The sequence below is a fragment of the Mustela lutreola genome, chromosome 2 (genome assembly GCF_030435805.1).
Source record: "Mustela lutreola isolate mMusLut2 chromosome 2, mMusLut2.pri, whole genome shotgun sequence".
Lineage (NCBI taxonomy): Eukaryota > Metazoa > Chordata > Mammalia > Carnivora > Mustelidae > Mustela > Mustela lutreola.
The window spans coordinates 17,338,350-17,362,323 of NC_081291.1; the positions used below are offsets into that span (position 1 = coordinate 17,338,350).

At 41.8% G+C, this 23,974-nt stretch overlaps 1 protein-coding gene and 1 long non-coding RNA gene across 10 annotated transcripts in view; one reads left to right on the top strand and one right to left on the bottom strand.

The window, feature by feature from the left end:
• Nucleotides 1-4,721, bottom strand: part of SETD2 (SET domain containing 2, histone lysine methyltransferase) — a 125,923-nt gene extending 121,202 nt beyond the window's left edge. For 4 of the 5 annotated variants that reach the window (XR_009350683.1, XR_009350684.1, XR_009350685.1 and 1 more), the window contains exon 1: nucleotides 4,523-4,721. Coding sequence is in view for 2 of the 5 variants with exons in the window: in XM_059160734.1 (XP_059016717.1) it covers nucleotides 4,523-4,593 (71 nt within the window). In the remaining 3 variants the exon portion in view is untranslated. The remainder of the gene's footprint in view (nucleotides 1-4,522) is intronic. The other variant, XM_059160733.1, reaches the window with a different exon arrangement.
• Nucleotides 4,722-5,058: 337 nt separating this feature from the next.
• LOC131823869 (uncharacterized) overlaps nucleotides 5,059-23,974 on the top strand; it is a 57,355-nt gene continuing 38,439 nt past the window's right edge. For 4 of the 5 annotated variants that reach the window (XR_009350688.1, XR_009350686.1, XR_009350689.1 and 1 more), the window contains exons 1-2: nucleotides 5,059-5,504; nucleotides 9,451-9,526. This is a non-coding gene — a long non-coding RNA (uncharacterized LOC131823869). Of the gene's footprint in view, nucleotides 5,505-7,982; nucleotides 8,030-9,450; nucleotides 9,527-23,974 lie in introns of all 5 variants that reach the window. The other variant, XR_009350690.1, reaches the window with a different exon arrangement.

The window sequence follows — 23,974 nt, forward strand, 5'->3', positions numbered from 1 at the left end:
GAGCTAACACTATCCTAATTCTTAAATTCTCATAAAACCCTTTGCAGAAAATACTATTATGATCCCCACTTTATAATGACACCAAAGCACAGAGTAATTATGAAACCTGCTAAGGTTCATAAAGCTATTAAGTAAAAAAAAGAGGTGAGATTCTAAAACCTAGCTCCAAAGCCCAGGGTTTAACTTTTTTTGTGTGCTTTGGACAAAAAAATTTTGGCAGTCTGATAAAGCCTATGGATTTCTTCTCAGCTTAATATTTTTAAATGCATAAAATAAAATACAAGGATTACAAATGAGACCAATTATGTTGAGGACAAAGACCCCAAATGTGTGGTACAGTAATACATACGCTTCTTAATGTAGTGGTAGATCTCTTCTCTACTATAATGTAGAGAGGTAATGATGTACATAATGTAATGCTTACATCAATGTTTTGATGTAATAATAAACATTAATATTTTGAGGTATCTACAACCACAGCATATTATTAAAAATATTTTACTTGTACTAATAGTAAAATCACAAGTACTGTTGGTAGTCCTGTAGTTTGCTATTTACATTAGCAATTAAAAGAAATGCTAACTTCTAGTTAAAGGTTAGTGAAGAGGTAATTTTCCCAAGTTTAAGGATGCCATCCAAGTTAAGATCCCCCCTCCATTGCACACTATAATAAAAGCCTCTTAATACTGCAATTTAAAGGGATCACTCCCGGGTCCTTGTCTCTTTCTTCTCAGGCTCCCTTGGTGATCTCTTCCAGTGCTGTGGTTGATGACCACAAAATGTATCTCTAGTAGTCCAGCCAGACCTTTCCCCTGAACTTCAGGGGACTATCAATTCAACCCCAATGTCTAACAGGCATTTCAAACTTAACCATGTCTAAAACTGAACTCCTAACCTACTTCCCAAACTTGTTCTTGTCACAATCATACCTGCTACCTTGGTTGATGGCAATACCATCTTTCTAACTACTCAGCCAAAAAACCTTGGAATCATACTTGGCTCCTCTCTCACATGCCACATCTGATCAACAAATCATTTTGTTCATTCTTCAATGTATACCCAGAATCCAATCATTTCTCACCATCTCCTGGTTACCACTTTTACAAGTCACTAGCAGCTCTCTTCCAGATTGCTAACTTCATTACAAGTCTCCCTGCCTCTTCTGTTCTCCCCTGCAAAGGGGGTGATCCTTCTGAAGCTGAAAGCAGAGCATGTCACTTCTCTGTTGAAAACTCTGGACAAAGTCCTTGTGACTCTAGAAAGCAGTGTGAAATCTGCATCCCACCCTGACCCGAATTACTATTTATTGCTCTTTTTCATTCATTCCGTTTTAGCCATACCAGACAGAATTCACCAGGTTTGCCTTAGCACCTTGGAACTATTCCCTCTACCTGGAATGCTTTCACCCCAGGTACTAATGCAGCTAACTCCCCCTCTTTTGAGTCTTTGCCCAAGTATCATTCTCAAGAAGGTACACCCAGTCTACCTTATTTTAAAATGTCACATCTTCCCCAGAAATTCTGTACTCCCCCTTACCCTGCTCCATTTTTCAAAGCACTTTCCTTTGACTATTCTGTATTATTCATTACTACCCATCACCCAATTTTGCCCACAAGGGCAAAATTGTTTTGTACAACACTCACCTCTAGTGCACCTATGTTTGGCACAAAATAGACATGCATATGTTCAAAGAACAGCACTTCTACAGCTGTTAAATACTTGCCTCTCTTATTAGAAGAGTTCCTTAAAGACTTTAACTGGATCTAATTTGCAGTGTCCTCAACACCTGGCCCCAACAGCAGACATCTAATGCACAGATACTCAGGTGATTACAGCCATTTTCACCTGAAACACAATCCTATATGCCACAGGAAAACAGGCCAGGTCTCACAGCTGTGACTGATTAAAGAGTGCAGTCATCAGGTTCCAACAGTTACTTCAATCAAACTGAATTTATGTTTCCTGCTTCAATTTTTTCACGTGTCTAAGAACCATTCCAAACTACCTAAAGTCTAAAAGGGGCACCTGGTCATTCTTTCTCCTGGGCACATCACCCCCTCAAGTCCACCTAATCTTTCCAAGCTTGACTTTAAATCCTACCTCTTAAGTTTTCCCTGATGACTCCAGCTAGAAGCATGCCACACTCTGTGCCAAGGGCTTTTCATACATTCTTCTTTCTCATCCAGTCCTCCCCAAAGCCCTATGAGGTTTCTACCATCACAATCCCTATTTTGAAGATGGGAAAACCCAAGTCTAGAGAGATGGAGACACTTGTCCAAGGTTCAACTAGTGTTCAAACCCAGGGATGTCTGACTCTGAAATCTAAGTCCTTTAACCCTACACTGTACTGCTTTTCCCCCTTCTGTGGCATAGTGACTGACTAGCTTCTACATACTACCTCAGAAGACCTCCTGTCACTTCATTTCTCCTGGGTTTCAGTTCCTGTATCTGACTAACAGGTGATGTTGTTCAGGATGCCTACTAAGATCCCTTCTAGTTCTTACAATATTATAACAGAAAACGTGTTATAATTCTTTTTATACCCATGCAGATTAATACACACACACACACACACACACACACACACACACACACACTTTGGAACTTAAGTCACTTAAAAATGCAAAGCGGTGGCAACATAAAAGCAGTGGAAATAACTCCAAGACCTGTGTCAAACAATAAACATTCTTGATTCCTCCCGACTCAGGTCCATCAAAGATGCACTTCTGAGTCCATTTCCCACATTATGAAAAATTCTATTTTCCCCAAGAAGTGTAAGGATGTGACCCTTAAGGTTTCTGGACTTCACCACATAAACTGATAAAAAGAAAGGTAAGCAGGCACTTAGTCCAATCAAGGGCTAGCATGTTGTTTTGTACAGGACAACTGTTCAATAAGTGTTTATTAGATCATGATACAGAATGGTTTGAGGTTCTCCAAGTCTCATACCAAAAGCCTATATACAACATGAGCTTTGTAACCGGACTGACGATGGTGCAGTAAATTAAAACACTCTAACTGAGGTAATGTTAACCTAAAACCAAAGAACCCGAGAAAGGATAAAGCCATGTTGAGACAACTTACTATCAACTTACTAGACAAAGCTGGGTTTGTCTAGAAAGGTAGTAGAATTATTTCTCTTTGTGTGCAGAAACCACCATCAATATCCCAATATCATCCTTCTGTGTTTCAAATGAATCTAAGAACTATCAAGTAAGATCCAGACATTACTGGACCAAGTGGAAAAGCTTTAGCAAAGGGTTAAAAAAAAAAAAAAAAAGATAGCTGAGCTAATAAAATGTGTCAAAAGAGCAAATCTCTTGGAATCCTTCTGCACACAGAAGTGACAGTTTCATCTGAAATCCCTACCAACCGTTACGTTTAAAATGAGTCGTATATTCGTAGGTCTAGACTTCAACCAACACCAGCAAATGGAGTTTCAGATAGCTTTTTAAAACAATAGTCTTGTGAGGGCGTAAGGAAAGAAGTGAATCCAGGCTCTCAGTGGAAGCTCTCCGAGGTATCAGATACAGTAGCAGATACAGCCCTACCCAGAAATTAAAAAAAAAAAAAAAAAAAATGTCCAACTCTGAAAAAATACTACCGGGCAAAACTGTATTTCAGGTCTCTAGACTGCTGTCTCTTCAGAGAATCCTCAAATGATCCTCGGTTTTTAAGTAAGTCTTTATGAGAAGTAGAAAGTCATCCATTTAGGGTAAAAGGGTCCTGTTATCGAGGAAGTTGTGTCCGAAAGTGTGCAAATCCCACAATCTGGAAGAGAACGTCTGCCCCTCCGAAGGCTTTCATTTTCGGGCGGAAAAACAAACCCGGTGTCACCTCAACATCGGGGCCACACAAACCTCGCCACCATTACAAAACCGAAGTGCCAGAGGTGCAGAAGCTGAAGCCGGAAGCACTGCGAGGCCAGGATCGAGTTCCAGGAGGGAAAAAATCAAACCTGAGAGTGCAGCCCGGAGCCTCCGCGGCCCCAAGCCGAGGGAGGCACGCTAGGCCCTTCCGGTCCCAGCCACCGTCGCCGGGAGGCCGGGCGACAGGCCGGGCGACGGGCCGGGCTTCCACCCGAGCCCGGGGATTCGCGGCCTACCCTCGCCGGTGCCCTCTCGCTGACTCCGACACCGGCAGCTCCTCCGTCTCGGCCCCTCAGCCTGCGGCGCGGCCTGCGCGCACCGCGAGGAGCCTGAGGAGTCCGCTGAGCCTCGGGCCGGCCGGGTAGGTGCGGACGCGGCGGCGGAGGCCGTGGCCGCCCCTCCCCCACCGGCCCGGCCCAACCGCCGCTGCGACGCGAGCAGCCGCGCCAACGCCGGGCCCAACCGCCGACCCGCCGCGGCCCGGGCGAGAAGCGGCGGCTGCGGCGGCGCGGGCCTGCTCCCCACGCCGACCGCGCGAGTCCACCGCGGGCCCGTTACTCCTCGCGCCGGCCCGCGCCGCGGCCCGTCAGGACGCGCCGCCCTCGGGGCTCTGGCGGAGGGCGCCCGCGGCGGGCCGCGGAGCAGATACTTACTCAGGGGTCGGGTGCTCGGGGTCGTAGAAATCCCCCATCTTCGGAGGCGGCTGCGGCGGCAGCTGCTTCATCAGGAGCGGCTGGAAGCGGCGACGCGAGCCCCCTCCCCGCGGCAGGGCGACGCGCGGGAGGGGAGGGGAGGGGAGGAGGCCGCTGGTCCGACCGCGGCGGCGGCGGCGGCAGGGGCGGCCCGCGTCGCTTGCTCGCTCGTTCCCTCCCTCCCTCCCTCCAGCGCCCGCCCGCCGCTCTCTCCCCCACACACTCACACGGGGAGCGACGCGCACCCCGCCAGCCCCTCCGCTGCTCAGGCCCGGCCCCTTAAAGGGACACGCACGGGCCGCGCGTCCGCCGCCAGTCGGCGCTCCCGCAGCTGCCGGGCGACCCCAGGCGGGGGCGGGTCGGCGGGCCAGATCCTGCCCGCGGCTTCCCTGAACAATAAGCGCCGGACCCCGAGCGGCGAAGCCGCCGCGACCCCTCCCTCGGGCCCACCGAGGCGGCGGGGGGCTGAGGCGTGACCCGGCCCAGCCCCGGGCAGTTGGTTGGCAATGTCGGGGGAACGGCCCGAGCCCGCCGGGACTCTACCCTTCCTGCCCCGCCGCCTGGGAAGACCTGCCCGTCCGGAGCAGCGGAGCCCACCGCGGCGGCGTCAGGGGCCCGCCTCCCGGGCCTCCGAGCTCTGAGGTACCGGGTCGCCGCGCCTCCCGAGCCTCTCGCCCTTCTCTTTATTTCTCCTCCCGCTTTCGCTCCCCCTTGCCTCTTCATCTCCCCCACCTCAGCAGGTATGGAAACGGAGCCAGGCCCGGGATTCTCCCGGAGACCGAGCTCCCGGGACGCCCGCTCCTCCTCCCCGCCTCCTTCTGGGTCTTCTGCCCCCACCCCAACTCTGCAAGGCCGCAGCGCCCGTCTTCCGCGGGGCTCTCAAGGCCTCGGAACAGACGTCCTCGTCCAAGGCTGTTGATCACGTTCCTGCGAAAATGACGAGGTGAGAGTTAACAGGACAGCTTGAAAGGGTTTTTATTTTGGGGAGGAGAAACAAGAATGCACAAAGCCTTTAGGTAAACGTTCAGGACATTGAAGAGTTTATGGCAGTTGATCATTTTGGAAATTGGGAGTTCCTACGATCGACCAAGCTTCGGCGGGGTAGGGGTGAGGTGGGTCGCTATAATTTCAAATAGGAATTTAACAGCAAGTAGTGGCTTGGGAGTATGTGTCGCAGACTGACTGTGCGCCTCCCTCCCGCCCCAGTCTACGTTAAAAATCCTAACCTCCCGGGTTTTAGGAGGTGAGGCCTTAGGGTGATTAAGTCATAAGGGTGGAGCCCTCCTGAATGGGATTAGTGCCCTTATAAAAGAGACCCCATTGAACTCTTCCTGTCTGCCTCGCATGGGAAGATAACCAGGAGAAAACAGCAGGAGGCTACAACCTCGAAGAGTTCTCCCACCAGAGTTCAGCCATGCCTGCACCCTGTTCTGGGATTTCTAGCCTCCAGAACTGTCAGAAATAAATGTCGGTTGTTTATAGCCACCCAGTCTGTATGGTATTCTGTTACAGCAGCCTAAACCAAGACAGTATGTGCCCTAATTACTGAAATGTGATCTTAGTGAACACACACCTTTTACCGGCTCTTTTTTATACCCTGTAAGTGTGTGCATGCGCATATGCATATGCCGGCAGCCTCTACCAGCGTTTTATCATTTCTCACTTGGGGATTATGTTAGCATTTTTTTCTGTTGCCTTTAGGCACAGAATCCAGGTACAGGGCCCATCTGATTCCCTAGGTTCAAGTCTCTCATGACCACTTCTTTACAGACCATAAATGTTACATAATTTCTCTGTGCTTTTTTTTTTCTCATTGTAAGATGAGAATGTTAATGTGGACAGGTCCTGTCACTGTTGCAAGGATTAAAGGAGAGAATATTTGTGAAGCTCTAACTTCCAGTAAACGTCGAAAGTTAATCAGACCTTTTATTTTATTTAGTGCAGTGGTTAAGAGCTGACTCTGCTTTGCATCAGATACGAGCCCTGCCGCTTTCCAGTATATGACACTGGGCCTGGTTACTTTTCATGCAAGATTGTTGGAAGATTGAATACTGTTAAATGCCCTCATCTGTTATTGTACCAGGGTTTTTGTGCACATATTTTAAATTCAAAGAGAATGCATCCTCAGAACATATTCTTGGGTCTGGCCTCTTGATCAAAGCCATGGAATAATTTTGTCTTTAGCATTATTAAATAGTGACTGTCTCCTACTTTGTTACATAAAGCCTTCTGCAAATGTGTTTGAGGGAAGAATGTCAGAAGTCTTAAGGCAAAACATAAGAGGTATTAATTCCTAAGTGCTGAAAATAAAAACCTTCCTAATTGTTCCTGCCATTACTGCTTCCTGTTGACCCAGACCATCCCATCCCAGGGTACCCTAGGGCAGCCTTTAGTGACCCTGAAACAAACTTGACTCTGGCGTCTCTTGCCTTATGGGACCCTTTTGGCCCCAAGTTAGATAGTTGATCTCTTGAGCACAGTCTCCAAACTGCTACTTATAAAAATTTTTAAGGTAATATATTAACAAGACTGTTCTTAGAACCAACACCCACAAAAACCATACATTGAAGATAATGAAGTACTCTAAGGTGCCACCTGGTAGTACCTTTTTATTTTTTTCAGTGTACCCAGGCCAAAGCTATGCTACCTTAGTGGGAATGTGGTTAAAGCTCTAGGAGAGAGGGAAATAGTAGTTCCGTCTTGAACCCACAGCTGGAGCTGAATGGGGAAGCCAGTCCTACCCACTTACTGTTGCTTCTTCCCGTCCTACTCGTCTCTAACCAAATCTTTCCTCCAGATGGGGATTATCAGGGTACTGGTTGTACTCCTCAAGAGATGCCCTAGGCCTTCAGTCCTAGAACTCCTCAAAGTCCTTTGCCTTGTCGAGAGGGGGCGGGGTTGGGAGTGGCAACAAGGCCAACATTGGGAGTATGAGCAGGGCAGTGTGGGAAATTATATTTCTACCCACATGCTCCCTCAAAAACTCACCTTGGCAGAGGCAGGCCTATTCCTGGCAGCCATAGATTGGAGTTAATAGTCATCCTCTGATACATAAAAGGTTGAATATAGTATGAAAGAGGCAGTTTGGGAGTATACATGAATAATAGACACAAGCTGGGTTTTATCAAAATCAAATGTTTGAAAGTTCAGGCTTGCCAGTATGAGACTCGAGTAAACCACAACAATTTGTGAGATACTAACTCAGTTTCCTTGACCATTTAAATATTATCTTGAATCTGTTCCCAGCCGTCAATGATCCTTATCATCTATTCGTTCTTTTCTCCCTCGGTGTACTTTTGAATAGAGGAATGGCCTGTATTACATATTCCAAAAATGTATTTTTCTTTGTTTGGTCTCTGGGAACCAAAAATTGCCTGATACTGTAGGTGTATATTAACCATAAAATCATATATACATACAGGTCCATCCTAGCATTAGAACAGAAACATGATTGGTTGTGGAGGCCAGGTAAGGTTCTTTCTCTTACCCCTCTGCTGCTCTTCTCCACCCTTGCACATGTGCGTGCTCTCAAAAAAAAAAAAAAAAAAAGAAATATGAGTGGATATTTAGAAGCTGTTATATACAACTTTTAATGGTGTTTTACTGTTTCGTTTTAGTAGATCAAGAAATTATTCTGTTATAACTGAAATGAATTAATTTCCATTAATTAAAAAATATGAGAGGGATGCCTGGGTGGCTCAGTTGGTTGGACGACTGCCTTCGGCTCAGGTCATGATCCCGGAGTCTGGGGATCGAGTCCCGCATCGGGCTCCCAGCTCCATGGGGAGTCTGCTTCTCCCTCTGACCTTCTCCTCGCTCATGCTCTCTCTCACTGTCTCTCTCTCTCAAATAAATAAATAAAATCTTTTTTTTTAAATCTTAAAAAAAAATTTTTTTAATTTAAAAAAATATGAGATAATTTTTAGAACAATGTGTATTACTCTACAAATGAAAAACTTGGATCAAATGGTTTAAATATATATTTACTTCTCTGTAGGATAGAAATCTATAAAACCAACATTTTAGCATTTAGGGAACATGAAATGTGATAATGTCTGAGAAAGAAAATTAGTACATGTAAGCTAATAGCTATGCATTAAAAAGTTAGCTACCGGGGCACCTGGGTGGCTCAGGGGGTTAAAGCCTCTGCCTTCGGCTCAGGTCACAATCCCAGGGTCCTGGGATCGAGCCCTGCATCAGGCTCTGCATCAGGCTCTCTGCTCAGCAGGGAGCCTGCTTCTTCCTCTTTCTCTGCCTGCCTCTCTGCCTACTTGTAATCTCTGTCTGTCAAGTGAATAAATAAAATCTTAAAAAAAAAAAAAAAACTAACAATTGGTTAAAAAAAAAGTTAGCTACCTTACAAATTTATATATTTTTCTAAGGCTCAACATACTTGCAAGTTATTTTAGATTTAGTCAGTAATCAAAAGAACGGCAGCATAATTTAGAATAATAGTTTTTTTGGCTGTTCTGCACAAATCTTTGATACTCTTTGGCTCTGGAATTCCTTAGAGGGAAAAGGATAATTACAATTGATTTTTAATCATGTTCAATCTGCAGATCTCAACACAACTTAAGAGGAATCTAGAAAACGATACACAACCTATATTGAATCCTATCACATACATTATTTGTATCAAATTAGTACCTTCCTATATAGTAGTACTGTACTCTGTAGTTGTCTTTCTCTCTTTCGTACTTCTTTGTTAACTGACTTTCATTACATAAGTCTAACTTCCCAACTCATAAGTTCAATAATGACAGAAGCATTATTGTCTTTAATATTTTATAGTGTTTGGCCCTGTATATGCCAGGTGTTTAATGAATACTTACTTGGCTACTCTTTTAAAAGCCTTCCATTTTTTAAAAATTTTTTTCTTTTTCTTTTAGAAACTCTGAAGTGTTTATGTTGGATTTTTCTGTCAAGACTAGATTGTTGAGCAGCTGATAAGCTACTGACATCCAGGTAAGCACTGTCTTCTGTGAAGACTCCTTTGTAAGCTCCTAGGAGCCAACCATGTTATTGGTCTTGAAAGTGCTGACTTGAAAGAACCATACACTTAACCCTCAAGTACACAAGAACAGTATTAATTTCTTTTCATTGTGTATTAATCTTGTCTTCCCTACGAGAGTACCAGACACTCAGGCAAGTGATTGTAGTGTTTGTTTTGTTGTGTTTTGGATCTTGGCACCCTTCCAGAGAATTCATCTCAGGAGTTGCTTATTACATCTTCCTTCCCAGCTTTGTCTCCCAGGAAAGGATGAAACTCAATTTCACAAATTAATAAACCAAAAACCGCAGAGGTTAAGGTACTTATCTACGGTCACATGACTAAGAAAAGCAGAGCCAGGATTTGAACCTGGCTATCCAATTCAAGACATTTTCAGACAAAAAAATCTGGAGTTTACTACCAACAGAACATACTTCCTGATAGGAAAAGGAACAATAAGCAAAGAATTTGGTAAATAAGTGGTTAAAACCAAAAAAGTAACAAAGTAATAATAATAATAATTTGTGTGGTTAAAAGACTAAAGCAAGATAGAACTCATATCCTAGACAACAAAATCATAATTTGGAAGTGGGAAGGATGGGGTGATGATTGGAGTTAAAGTTTTCCGGCGTCCTTGTATTATTTGGGAAACGGGTAAAAATATGGATTGAGCTTTATTCTTTTAAGTACTCGAGTTAGAATATCTCATCTTTGGGGCACCTGGGTGGCTCAGTGGGTCAAGCCTCTGCCTTCATCTCAGGTCATGATCTCAGGGTCCTGGGATCGAGCCTCACATCGGGCTCTCTGCTCAGCAGGGAGCCTGCTACCACCCCTCCCCATTTCTCTGCCTGCCTCTCTGCCTACTTGTGATCTCTTTCTGTCAAAAAAAATTAAATAAATAAATAAATAAATAAAATCTTTAAAATATCTCATCTTTTAAAATATCTTTTTTAAAAAATTATAATAAAACAGACAAGGAAACAGAATTCAACCATTTGCTATTTCTGAGACATTCTTTTTTTTTAATTAATTTTTTTATTTTTTATAAACATATATTTTTATCCCCAGGGGTACAGGTCTGTGAATCACCAGGTTTACACACTTCACAGCACTCACCAAAGCACATACCCTCCCCAATGTCCATAATCTCACCCCCTTCTCCCAACCCCCCTCCCTATTTCTGAGACATTCTTAAAACCAAACATAGAAAAATGTAAAAGGATGAAAAAACACATCAGGCTAATATATCAGTAGAAAGATGGTAACATCAGACTAAGAATAAGTGAAGGGGGGACGCCTGGGTGGTTCAGTTGGTTAAGCGGCTGCCTTCAGCTCAGGTCATGATCCCAACATCCTGGGATCAAGTCCCACATCTGGCTCCTTGCTTGGCAGAGAGCCTGCTTCTCCCTCTGCCTCTGCCTATCACTCTGTCTGCCTGTGCTCGCTCGCTCTCTCTCTCTAACAAATAAATAAATTTTAAAAAAAATAAATAAAGGGTACTAAATAATGTTAAGTTCAGGACCCTAGGACTTCAGAATTCCTTTTTTTTTTTTTTTTTAAGATTTTATTATTTGAGAGAGAGAGTGAGCCAGAAAGAGAGAAGGAGCCAGGGGAGGCCGAGGGAGAAGCAGGCTCCATGCTGAGCAGGGAGCCCAACATGGGGCTGGATCCCAGGACTCCAGGATCATAACTTGAGCCGAAAGCAGATGCTTAACCGTTTGAGCCACCCAGGCGCCCCAGGACTTCAGAATTCTAAACATACATGCACATAATTACATGTCCTTAAGATACAAAAAGCAAAATTTGACAAAACTACAAGAATAATGAATGTCCCAGCATAGTGGAGTTTTTAACATACCTCAAAATAATGGATAGATATTATAGACAAGAATCAGAAGATATGAACAACATAATTAAAAAGATTGAATTAATAGAGTTATCTAAACTGTTAAACTCAACAGAGCACTCATCTTTCTAAGGTGCATGTGTGGGATGTTTATGAAAATTGATCACATACATGTAAGTCTACATAGTAATTGTCAACAAATTTCAGATGATCGATGTTGCATAAGCCATATTCTCTGACAAATAAGCAGTTAAGTTAGAAATCACTAAGGAGGCGCCTGGTGGCTCAGTTGGTTGACTGTCTACCTTTGGCTCAGGGCATGATCCCAGGGTCCTGGGATCAAGCCCTGCACCAGGTTCCATACTCGTGGGGAGCCTGCTTCTCCCTCTACTTCTGCCATTACCCCACTTGTGCTCTCTGGCTCATTTTCTCCCTGTCTCTGTCTCTGTATGTCAAATAAAAAAAATAAAGTATTTTAAAAAACAGAGAGATAGGGACATCTCGGTGGTTCAGTGGGTTGAGCCTCTGCCTTCAGCTCAGGTCATGATCTAAAGGTCCTGGGATTGAGCCCCATGTTGTGGCAGGAGGGGGGATGGTCTATGTCAGTGGGAAGCCTGCTTCCCCCCTCTCTTTCTGCCTGCCATTCTACCTGCTTGTGATCTCTCTCTCTCTCTGTCAAATAAGTAAATAAAATCTTAAAAAAAAAAAAGAAAGAAAGAAAGAAATCACTAGGGGGAAAAGAACACATTTGAATATTCAAAAGCATGCTTATAATCAGAAAAAAAAAACCAATGGGAAGTAATCGCAACTAAATCACAAAGTAATCGCAACTAAAGAACAGTGAAATGTAAATCCTGGGTTCTCATTACTAGGAAAAAAAATTTTTCTTTTCTTTTTTTTTCTATATGAGAAGATGAGTTTTAGCAGAACCTACTGTAGTAATCAAAATATATGTAAATCCATCTTGCCATATGCCTTAAACTTACATAGTGATTTATGTCAATTATTTCTCAATAACACAAAAATAGTGAAACAAATAGCAAAGTCATAGAATATAGCTAAAGCACTAAGTAGAGGGGAGTTAAGAAAATACTTATGTTACAGGGGAAAAAAGACAAAATTGACAAATCACATATCAAACTCAAGAACTAAAATAGAAGTACAGAAAAAGTGAGATGAGAGTACAAAATCAAAGAAATGGCATACAATGTAGAGGATGCACCAACCCAATAATTATTTCTTTTAAGAGACTATAGAACAACTCCTGACAAATTGGGGAAAAAATAGAAGATACAAATAAATAATGTAAAGAAGAATAATGTAAATACAAATAAGGAAAAAAGGGACAAATTATGGAAACTACAGGGATTATAAAATTAACCCCAAAAATGAACAATTTGATACCAATAAATTTGAAAACTTAATTCAACTTGGACAACTTTCTGAAATACTGCAAAGTAGCAAAACTGACTCAATGAGAAATGGAAAACCTATCTGGTCCTAGAACCATTAAAAAATAAAATTAGTAGTCAATTTTCTCTTGAAAAGAAAAGAAGGGATGGATGAACAGATGGACAGACAGATCCAGGCAGGCAAGGATAGGACATGAAAGGAAAAGTTAGAAGCTATTCTCATTCTTGAACAAAGATGGAATAATCCTGAACAAGATATTAAAACAAATCTAGCAATTTGTTAAAACGGATAAAAAGTCAGGACCAGAGGCACCTGGGTGGCTCAGTGGGTTAAAGCCTCTGCCTTCGGCTCAGGTCATGATCCCGAGGTCCTGGGATGGAGCCCTGCATCGGGCTCTCTGCTCAGCAGGGAGCCTGCTTCCTCCTCTCTCTCTCTCTCTGCCTGCCTCTCTGCCTACTTGTGATCTCTGTCTGTCAAATAAATAAATAAAAAATCTTTAAAAAAAAAAAAGTCAGGACCAAGTTGAATTTCAGGAATGAAAGTTGGGGTTCAATATTACAAACTTTTTAAAGTAATTCACCATATTAACAAATTATGGTAGTGTGGTAGGCAGAATAGTTCCCCAGAGGTGTCCAACTTCCTAACCCCTAGAACCTGAGAATATGTTTCTTTGTGTGGCAGAAGGGACTTTGATGTAATCAAGTTCCAGACCTTAGGATGGAGAGGTTATCTTTGGATTATCTGCACCCAATCTAATCACAAGTCCTTAAAAATGAAAGAGGAAGGCAGAAGTGTTGGTCAGAGATGAGAAGGACAAGGACTCAGTCTGCCTGTTGCTGGCTTTGAAAATGGAGGAAAAGGGCGGTGAGGCAAGAAATGTGGCAGCCTCTGAAGATGAGAATGACCCTCGCTCATTTTACAGGCAGCAAGAAAACAGGGACTGTGGTCCTACAACTTCTAGGGACTGAATCCTGCCAATTACCCAGATGAACAAGTAGATTTTCTCACAGAACCTCTGGAATGGAATGTAGCCTGACAACACTATTCTTAGTTAAGTTAGATCCATACTGGACTTTTGGTGTGCAGAACTGTAAAAAAGTAAATGTGTGCTGTCTTAAGCTTCTAAGGTTGTAATAATTTGTTACAGCCACAATTGAAAGCTAATAAAGATGGTACACCAAATACTTTTAGATGCAGGCAAAAATACTTGTTGAAATTCTGTAACCGTTATTAATATTTTAAAAGATTTTATGTATTTATTTGAAAGACAGAACAAGCGGGGGGGGGCTGGCAGGCAGAGGGAGAGGGAGAAGCAGGCTCCCCGCTGAGCAAGGAGTCCCTCCCACCATGCAGGACTCGATCTCAGCACCTGGGATCATGACCTGAGCCAAAGGCAGACACTCAACTGGCTGAGCCACTCAGGTGCCCCCATTCTTAATTTTAAAAAAAGAAAAGAAAGAGGAACAAAAAAACCTTTAACAAATCAGGAATAGAAAAAAATTTCCTTAACCTGATAAAGACCTTGAGCAATCATTATACATAATTATGAAATAAAGCATTTCTTTTGAAATTCGAAATAAAACAAAATATTTGCTGTCACCATTTCTATTCAACATTGAATTTGAGTCCTAGCTAGCAAAATAAAACAATGAAAGAAATAAAACATGTAAGGGGCTTCTGGGTGGCTCCGTTAATTAAACTTCCATCTCTTGGTTTGCTCAGGATCATGGAATCGAGCCCTGCATAGGGCTCTGCGCTCAGTGCAAAGTAGGCTGGAGATTCTCTCCTTCTCCCTTCTCTGTCTCTCAAATAAATAAATAAATAACATGTCTTTATAAAAAAAAGGAAATAAACCATGTAAAGAATGAAAAGGTCAGTTGTTGTTACAGGTGGTATGATTATCTACTTAGAAAATCCAAAATAATTTACACAGTAATACTTAGAATGACAATTCTTCAAGTTTTTCAGATTAAAAAAAAATCAACTGCATTTCCATAATCCAGCAAATAGAAAGCACAACCAAATAAATCATACCATTTACAAAAACAACATCAACACCAAACTATTAGAGCTGGGTTATCTTACTGCTTAACCATCTGGGGAGAAAGTAAAAATGGATCCTTATTTTGTATTTAACCCAAAAGTCAGTTCCAGGTGGATGGAAGACTTCACTAGAAAAGGCAAAACATGAAAAGATTTAGAATAAAATATAGAATAATACAGTATTTTTGGGACATGAACATGTGATAGAAAAAATGTTCTTAAAATTCAAAGTACAAGCCAAAGAAGTCAAAATTCAGCTCCCTTGAAACTTTGTCTTCAAAAGACAAAATGTGAAAGGAACAATCATAAACTAGAAGGAAAGATCTGCAACACATGTAACAAAAACAAAAGTACCTAGAGCTATACCCCAGTACAGTAGGTACTAACCATGTGTGGCTGTTGAGTACTTAAAATGTAGGTAGGCCAAATGAAGATGTGCTGTAAGTATGAGATAGATTCCAGATTTCAAAGAGTGCCCAAAAAAATATTTTATGTATTACATCTTGAAAAGATAATATTTTGGTAAGTAGCTTGTATTATTAAGTAAAAAAAAATTTTTTTTAATTAATTTTGCCCAGGGATTCCTGGGTGGCTTAGTCGGCTAAGTGGCAGACTCTTGATTTCAGCTCTGGTGATGATCCCAGGGTCTTAGGATCGAGCCCCGCATCAGGCTCTATGCTTGGCAGGGAGCCTGCCTCCCCCACTCTCTCCGCCTGCCTCTCTGCCTACTTGTGACTTCTGTCAAATAAATAAATAAAATAAAATAAGAGAAAAAGGGAAAATCATCACCATACCCCAGTAAATATATTATGGTCCATGTATATATATAAACTACAGATATTTGTATATATCTGGAGAACCATTAAGAAATTGGGAGAAGGAATGTGCTCAGCTGGTTAAGCAGCTGCCTTCGGCTTAGGTCATGATTCCAGGGTCCTGGGGTGGAGTCCCACATCGGCTTCCCTGCTCAGTGGGAGGCTGCTTCTCCCTCTCTCGCTGCCTGCTACTCCCTCTGCTTGTGCTCTCTCTCTCTCTCTCTGTCAAATAAATAAATAAATAAAAATCTCTGCCTGCCACTCCCCTATGAGTGTTCTCTTTTTCTCGCTCTCTGACAAATAAATAAATAAATAAATAGATAAAATCTTTAGGGGAAAAAATATTTAAGTAAATTAAAAAGTGATTCTGGTTTGAACATAGTAAGTTAAAGAATCCTGCTAAACATTTAAATGGAGATATGAAGTGATCAGTTCAAAATACCAGTTAGGGGGCCCCTGGGTGGCTCACTGGGTTAAGCGTCTGCCTTTGGCTCATGTCATGTTCTCAGGGTCCTAGGATCGAGCCCCGCATCGGGCTCTCTGCTCAGCAGGGAGCCTGCTTCCTCCTCTTTCTCTGCCTGCCTCTCTGCCTACTTGTGATCTCTCTCTCTGTTAAATAAAGAAATCTTAAACAAACAAACAAAAAACAAACAAAATACCTGTCAGGAATTTAGAGAAATGCTATAGATAGAGACATAGATTTTGAAGTCACCAGAATACAAGTGTGCATGAGATCTCCTAGGGAGAAAGTACAGCTAGAGAAGAGGGCAAATAAAAGAACAGGGCCCAGGATTAAGCATTTGGGAACATTAGTATTTGCAGGTCATAAAGAATGATAAGCCAGCAAAGGGACAAAGGTGAAATTGAAAACAGAGAGTGTGGTCTCATGGAAGCCATAAGAAGAAGGCTTTTAAATGAATGGACAGAAATTCAGAAGCCATATGCTCCCCACTCTCAACTACTTTTCAGATTTATCTTTGTATCATTTATTAATTGGTACATAACAAAACAGTGATTTAAAACAAAAATAGTGGGGTGCCTTGGTGGCTCAGTCAGTTAAGCATCTGCCTTTGGCTCAGGTCATGATCCCAGGGTGCTGGGATCGAGCCCTGCAGCAGGCTCCTTGCTCATTAGGGAATCTGCTTCTCCATCTCCCTCTCCCCTTCCTTACCCTCCCCTTCCCCCGCTCATCCTCACTGTCTCTCTCTCCTCTCAAATAAATAATATCTTTTTAAAAAGTTAAAAATAAAACAAAAATAGTCATTGATTGTGCTCACAAATTTTCAATCTGGTCAGGACTCAGGCAGGGAAGGTTCATCTCTGTTCCATATGGGATCAGCTAGGACCACCCTACTGAGAGCTAGCAGACTGGTTTCCAAGGTGGCTCACACGTGTTGCTGGCGAGCTGGTACAGGCTGTTGGCTGGCAACTTAGCCAGGGCTGAGGACTGAGGTCCTTAGATCTTCCTGTTAGACCTCTTCATGTGTCCTGGGCTGTTTCATTAGTATAGTGGCTGTTTTTAACAGTGAAGAGAAGAGGCAAGTGAAAACAGCATTGCCTTTTGTGAACTGGCTTTAGAAGTCACACATAGCATTTACTTCTACTGTATTCTATTAGTTGAAACAATCACAAGGCCCACCCAAGTTCAAGGGGAAGGAACATAGCTCCACCTCTTAATGGGGGGAGCAGCAAGGTTTTGAAAGAGCACCTTTGATGGGAAATACTGTTGTTACTATTTGGGCAAAATATCTACCCAAACCTGGTCAGACATGATAGCTAAAAATCAGTGCCTAGAGATGTCTACACAGATGGGTACCAAATTTATTGACAGAATATGTTAAAAGAAATATTGCAACCAAGTGTATAAGAATCACATTTAATGTGGCACTTCAAAGTGTTCTGTTTGATACATATTTCATAATCAAAGGAGGAGAGCCTGGGTATAAGAGGAGGCATAGACTAAGCAGACGTTTGTTTAATGTTAAGGGACAATGACCACAACATTATTAATGTTAACAATTATCATTTAAATTTAGTATATCCATATAAAATCTTGTTTGGTATTCTGAGTTGTTCTTGGCTATTCATTTACATTTTTAAATTTTTTAATGAAATAAAAAGTAGATAATGGATGATATTCTTGGAAAAATGAAAATTCCCAAACTTGAATCAAGAAAAATCAGAAAAGAAGAATAACCACAGAAGAAATAAAGGGCTGGGGCACCTGGGTGGCTCAGTCATTTAAGCCTCTGCCTTCAGCTCAGGTCATGATCCCAGGGTTCTGGGATCTAGTCCCACAACGGACTCCCTGCCCAGGGGGTGCCTGCTTCTCCCTCAACCTCAACCTGCCACTCCTCCTGCTTGTGTGTCTGTGTATGCTTGCTCTCTCCCTCGTGCTCTCTGACAAATAAATAAATCTTAAGAAAAAACCCAAAAAACTGGATACATAAGTATACTGGTAGAATCATATAGAGGGCCTAACATTAAAGCCTATAAATAGGAACAGGAAAATATTACACATTTTCTGCAGACAATATGATCTAGAGCACTTAAGAAAATCAACTGGTAAACTATTAGCTCTCATAAAAATGTAATATCAATGTGGTTGGATATGAGATTAGTCTATTTTTTTAAGGTTTAGGAGTCCCATGACCATTCTCAAGTTAGCTGGTTTACTAGAACGATTTGCAAGACTTACTAGCAGGTTATACTCATAGCCAAGGCTTATTACTACAAAAGATACAGAGTAAGAGCAACAGAACAAAAATATATATTAGGTGGAGTCCAGAGGACTCCCACATGGGCTTCCAAGTCATTCCCCTCCAGACCACACAAGATACACTCTAGCAACAAACTGGAAGGACATGTGACACGTCTCCCAAAGGAAGTTCACTCTGGTCCAGGGCTCTGAAGCTTTTATCAAAGATTGGGGGTATGTAGGTAGCTATTCTGGCTTCACGACTGATCATCCATGGTAGCTGAAACTCTAGACCCTGACAGCAAAATGAGGCACACCATCAATAGTGATGTTTATGCAAAACAATCCTAATGAAGTGGTATGGCATCATCCATTGCCCTGAGCATACAGAATGTCATCAGAAACATAAAGAGCATTCTGAAGGCCATAATCTCGTGGTTGGCCAAGGGTTAACAGGGTTCCAGGCTTCCCAAAGACATACAACCAGACCACCTGTATTAACTCTTCTCTTCACAAAAATTACAGTATTAGCCAATTTTAAAATGTAAGAAAGAAAAAAAAGAATCCCATCCCTAATGGCAACAAGTTATAAATAAGAAATAAGTGCACCCTATATTAAGAAAAGTTGAAGAGTTGGGACGCCTGGGTGGCTCAGTTGGTTGAGCAGCTGCCTTCGGCTCAGGTCATGATCCCGGCGTCCTGGGATCGAGTCCCACATCGGGCTCCTTGCTCCGCAGGGAGCCTGCTTCTCCCTCTGACTCTGCCTTCCACTCTGTCTGCCTGTGCTCGCTCTCGCTTGCTCTCTCTCTGACAGATAAATAAATAAAATCTTAAAAAAAAAAAAAAAAAAAAAAAAAAAAAAAAAAAAAAAAAAAAAAAGAAAAGTTGAAGAGTAAAGTTTTAAGAAACAGAGAAATATATGTTGTACCTAGGAGGAAAGACAACATTGACTTCTGCTTCTGGATAAGGGTATAAACACACATCCTATTCCACTATAAACAGCAGCTTAAAAAAAAAAAAAAAAAAAAAAAACCTGGACATTAAAAATAGAATAAACCAAAATGACTCTGGAATCTTACCGGCTTGGGACCTTGGGATCCCAAAACGACACAGTGATGAGATGCCTGGTTTTTCTCTCTTGTCTCCTGTACTCTAGACTGGGTGCTAGAGTAGCTTCCAACAGGAAAGCACAAAAATGCTCCCCAACCTGCTTCTCTAGCTAATGACCCAAGAAACGTACAATCTACCAATAGGGAAATACACAACACTTCCCCTATCCTACCAAACAACATGGAACAAAGCTATGGTCTCTCTTTACTCCTGTTAGCAGTACCTTGGGAATGGGGAGCCTAGAGTTCCACTCTGTCCCAGCTGTAATGTGGGTGCTATCAGAGAAGATTAAATGAGAAGTTGCCTAGTAGTACTGAGGCCCCTTTATAATATCATTGGAGGCCACATGGGGATTCTGGACTTCTCCCTACCATCTATGTAAAACTACCCTTTATCCTTCAGTATCAGAGGAGGCTGAGTGTGAAGACAGAACTTTGACCAACACCGAGCCATAATGAGGCCTCTCCTATTACAGTATTGCCGGATCTAACAAGTCACCCCCACCTTCCCAACCAAAGTGATGGCAGGTGTGGGAGGCAAGATGTCCAGCTTCCATACAAAGGAACAAGGCACCAAGGTATCACACTTCCCTCTGAGATGCCAAGAGAATTAAATGGGAAGTCCAGAAGTTCACCCTCATCTGGCAGAAAGGAGGTGGGTACCCCATTCCTCTCTGGCATGGTGTCAGAAAGAACTTGCATTTGAAATAGAAGATTTATATAATATCCAAAGTCTCATGTCTCTAAATGTCCAGGATATAAATTTTTTAAAGGATTTTATTTATTTATTTGAGAGAGAACACAAGAGCAAGCAGAGGGAGGAGAGGGACAAGCAGACTCTGCACTGAGCGTAGAACCTGATGCGGTGCTTAGATCTCAGGACCCTGAGATCATGACCTGAGCTAATATCAGGAGCCAGACACTTGGGACACCTGGGTGGCTCAGTCGTTAAGCATCTGCCTTCTGCTCAGGTCATGATCCCAGGGTCCTGGGACCCAGCCCCCCATCAGGTTCCCTGCTTGGTGGGAAGCCTGCTTCTGCCTCTCCCACTCCGCTGCTTGTGTTCCCTCTCTCGCTGTGTCTCTCTCTGTCAAATAAATAGATAAAATCTTTAAAAAATAATAAAATTTTAAAAAGATAAACTAAAATAAAATAAAATACAAAAAGAGTCAGACACTTGGGGCGTCTGGGTGGCTCAGTCAGTTAAGCGTCTACCTTTGGCTCAGGTCATGATCCCAGGGTACTGGGATCGAGCCCCGCATCAGGCTCCCTGCTCAGTGGGGAGCCTGCTTCTCCCTTTTCCACTCCCCTCGCTTGTGTTCCTCTCTTGCTATGTCTATCTCTGTCAAATGAATAAATAAAATCTAAAAAAAAAAAAAAGGAGTCAGACAACTAACTGAGCCACCCAGGTGCCCCTGTCCAGGATACAATTTTTAAAAAATCACCCAAGAACCAGGAAAATTTCAACTTGAATGACAAAATAATTTTTAAAATGCTGACACCAAAATGAATCAGATGTCAAATTATCTGACAAGGATTTTAAAGCAACCATCATAAAACTGCTTCATCAAACATTTATGATTCCATTTGAAACAAATACATTTTAAAAGTCTTGGTAAAGAAATAAAATATAAAGTAGAACTAAATGCAGATGTTCAATTCAGTGGGTGAACTCAACACCTGGAAGGGTGTTAACTTGAAGATAAGATAATACTACCCAATTTAAACCACAAAGAGAAAATAAGCTAGAAAAATAAAAGTGAACTGGTCCACAGGAACCAGTGGAACTATAACAAAAGATAAACATTTGTGGAATCAGAGTCCCAAAAGAAGAGAAAGAGGGTGGGGTCGAAAAAGTATTCAAAGAAATAATGGCTGAGATTTTCCAAATTTGTCAAAATACATAACCCAATAGATTCAAGAAGCTGGACAAATCATAAAGTGGACAGACCCAAAGAAATCACCCCAAGATACATCATATTTAAACGTCCTAAAACTGGGGTGTGTGGGTGGCTCAGTTAGGCATATCTTTTTAAAGATTTTATTTATTTAGTTGACAAACAGAGATCACAAGTAGGCAGAGAGAAGAGGAAGCAGGCTCCCCACTGAGCAGAGAGCCAGATGTGGGGCTCCATCCCAGGACTCTGAGACCATGACCCAAGCCAAAAGCAGAGGCTTAACCCACTGAGTCACCCAGGCACCCCAGGCATATCTTTTTAAAAATAAATAAACTTCTTAAAGCTAAACAAAATCTTGAGAGCAATGACAGAGAAGTAACACTTATAGGGGAACTTTTTTTTTTAATGACATCAGATTTCTCATGAGAAACCATGGAGGTCAAAAGAAAGTGGCCTGTTTTCCACATACTCAAGGAAAAGAACTGGCAACCCCAAATTCTATATCTAGTGAAATTATCCTACAAGAATGAAGGGAAACTACAGAAAACTTAAAAGAACTAAAAATTTGTCATTACTAAACCTACTGTAAAAATTGCTAAAGAATGTTCTTAAAATATAAGAAAGAAAGGGGCATCTGGGTGGCTCAGTGGATTAAGCCTCTGCCTTCAGCTCAGGTCATGATCCCAGGGTCCTGGGATTGAGCCCAGAATCGGGCTCTCTGCTCAGCGGGAAGCCTGCTTCCCCCTCCCTCTCTGCCTGCCTCTCTGCCTACTTGTGATCTCTCTGTGTCAAATAAATAAATAAAATCTTAGGGAAAAAAATTATGTTTGACAGTTGAAGGCAAAAATATAACATTGTCTTATGTGGTTCTCAGTGTATGTAGAAGAAACATTTAAGATTTATAAATAGGGGAGGGTAGAAGGACTAAAAGGGAGATAAGGTCTTTATACTTCATTTGAACTAGTAAAATATTAAAACCAATAGACATAAGTAATGTATGTATGTATAATTTCTAGAGGAACTACCAAAAAAAAACTATACAAAGAGACACACTCAAAAACATGATAGTTAGGGGCGCCTGGGTGGCTCAGTGGGTTAAGCCACTGCCTTCTGCTCAGGTCATGATCTCGGGGTCCTGGGATCGAGTCCCGCATCGGGCTCTCTGCTCAGCAGGGAGCCTGCTTCCCTCTCTCTCTCTCTCTGCCTGCCTCTCCATCTACTTGTGATTTCTCTCTGTCAAATAAATAAATAAAAATCTTTAAAAAAAAAAAAAAAAAAAAAAAAAAAAACATGATAGTTAAATAAAAATGGAATTCTTTTTTTTTTTTTTTTCTTAATGCAGGGCTCAAACTCGCAACCCTGAGATCAAGACCTGAGCTGAGATCAAGAGTTGAGTTTTTTTTTAATTTTTTTTTTCAGATTTTATTTATTTATTTGTCAGAGAGAGGGTGAGAGAGAGAGAGAACACTCATAGGGGAGTGGCAGGCAGAGGGATAAGCAGGCTTCCTGCTGACCAAGGAGCCTGTTCTGGATTTGATCCAGGACCCTGGGATCATGACCTGAGCTGCAAGCAGACCTTAACCATCTGAGCCACCCAGGTGCTCCACCAAAGTGGAATTTTTTTAAAAATATCAATTAACTAACAGAAAGGCAAGAAAAAGAAAAAGAAATTAAAAAGAAGGAATAAACAAAAAAGAAAAAGGCAGATTTAAGCTCCAATATTTCAGTGATTGCATTAAATATAAATTCTCTAAATATAACAATTAAAAGACAGATTACGAGAGTAAATTAATAACAATAACATAAAGATCAATAACCCAGTTTTAAAAAATGGGCAAAGAAGTTGTATGCTGACAGATGGTAGCTACGTTTGTGGTGAGTATAACATCACAAATAGAGTTGTCAAATCACTATGTTGCATACCCGAAACTAATGTAACATTATGTGTCATCTATACTTCAATAAAAATTGCTAAGAGAATAATAAAATTTATATGGAGAATTTAAAAGCACAGGAAGAACCATGGTTTTAACTTTGTAACTATAATGTATCAAATATTAATTTTAGAAGCTAAACTTCATTTTAAAGCTTTGGGGTTTTTTCCTAAGTAATCTCCACACCCAATTTGGGACTTGAACTCACAACCCCAAGATCAAGAGTGACATGCTCCACTGGTTGAGCCAGCCAGGCACCCCAGAAACTAAATAAACTTCCGAGTAATCTCTTCTCTGCAAAAATTATAAATTAGGGGACACCTGGGTGGCTCAGTCAGTTAAGCCACTGCCTTCAGCTCAGGTCGTGATCTCAGGGTCTTGGGATTGAGTCCCACATTGGGCTCCTTGCTTGGCAGGGAGCCTGCTTCTCTCTCCACCTCTGCCTGCCACTCCGCCTGCTTGTGCTCTCTCTTTCTGTGACAAATAAATAAAATATTTTTTTAAAAATCTCAAAAATCAACAGTAAGAAAACAACACAATTTTAATTATTTAAAGATTTGAACAGGCACTTCATCAAAGAAGATATCCAGATGGTAAGAACATGAAAAGATGTTCAACATCATGCAAATTAATTATGCAAATTAAAAATGAAGCAAGAAACTACTAC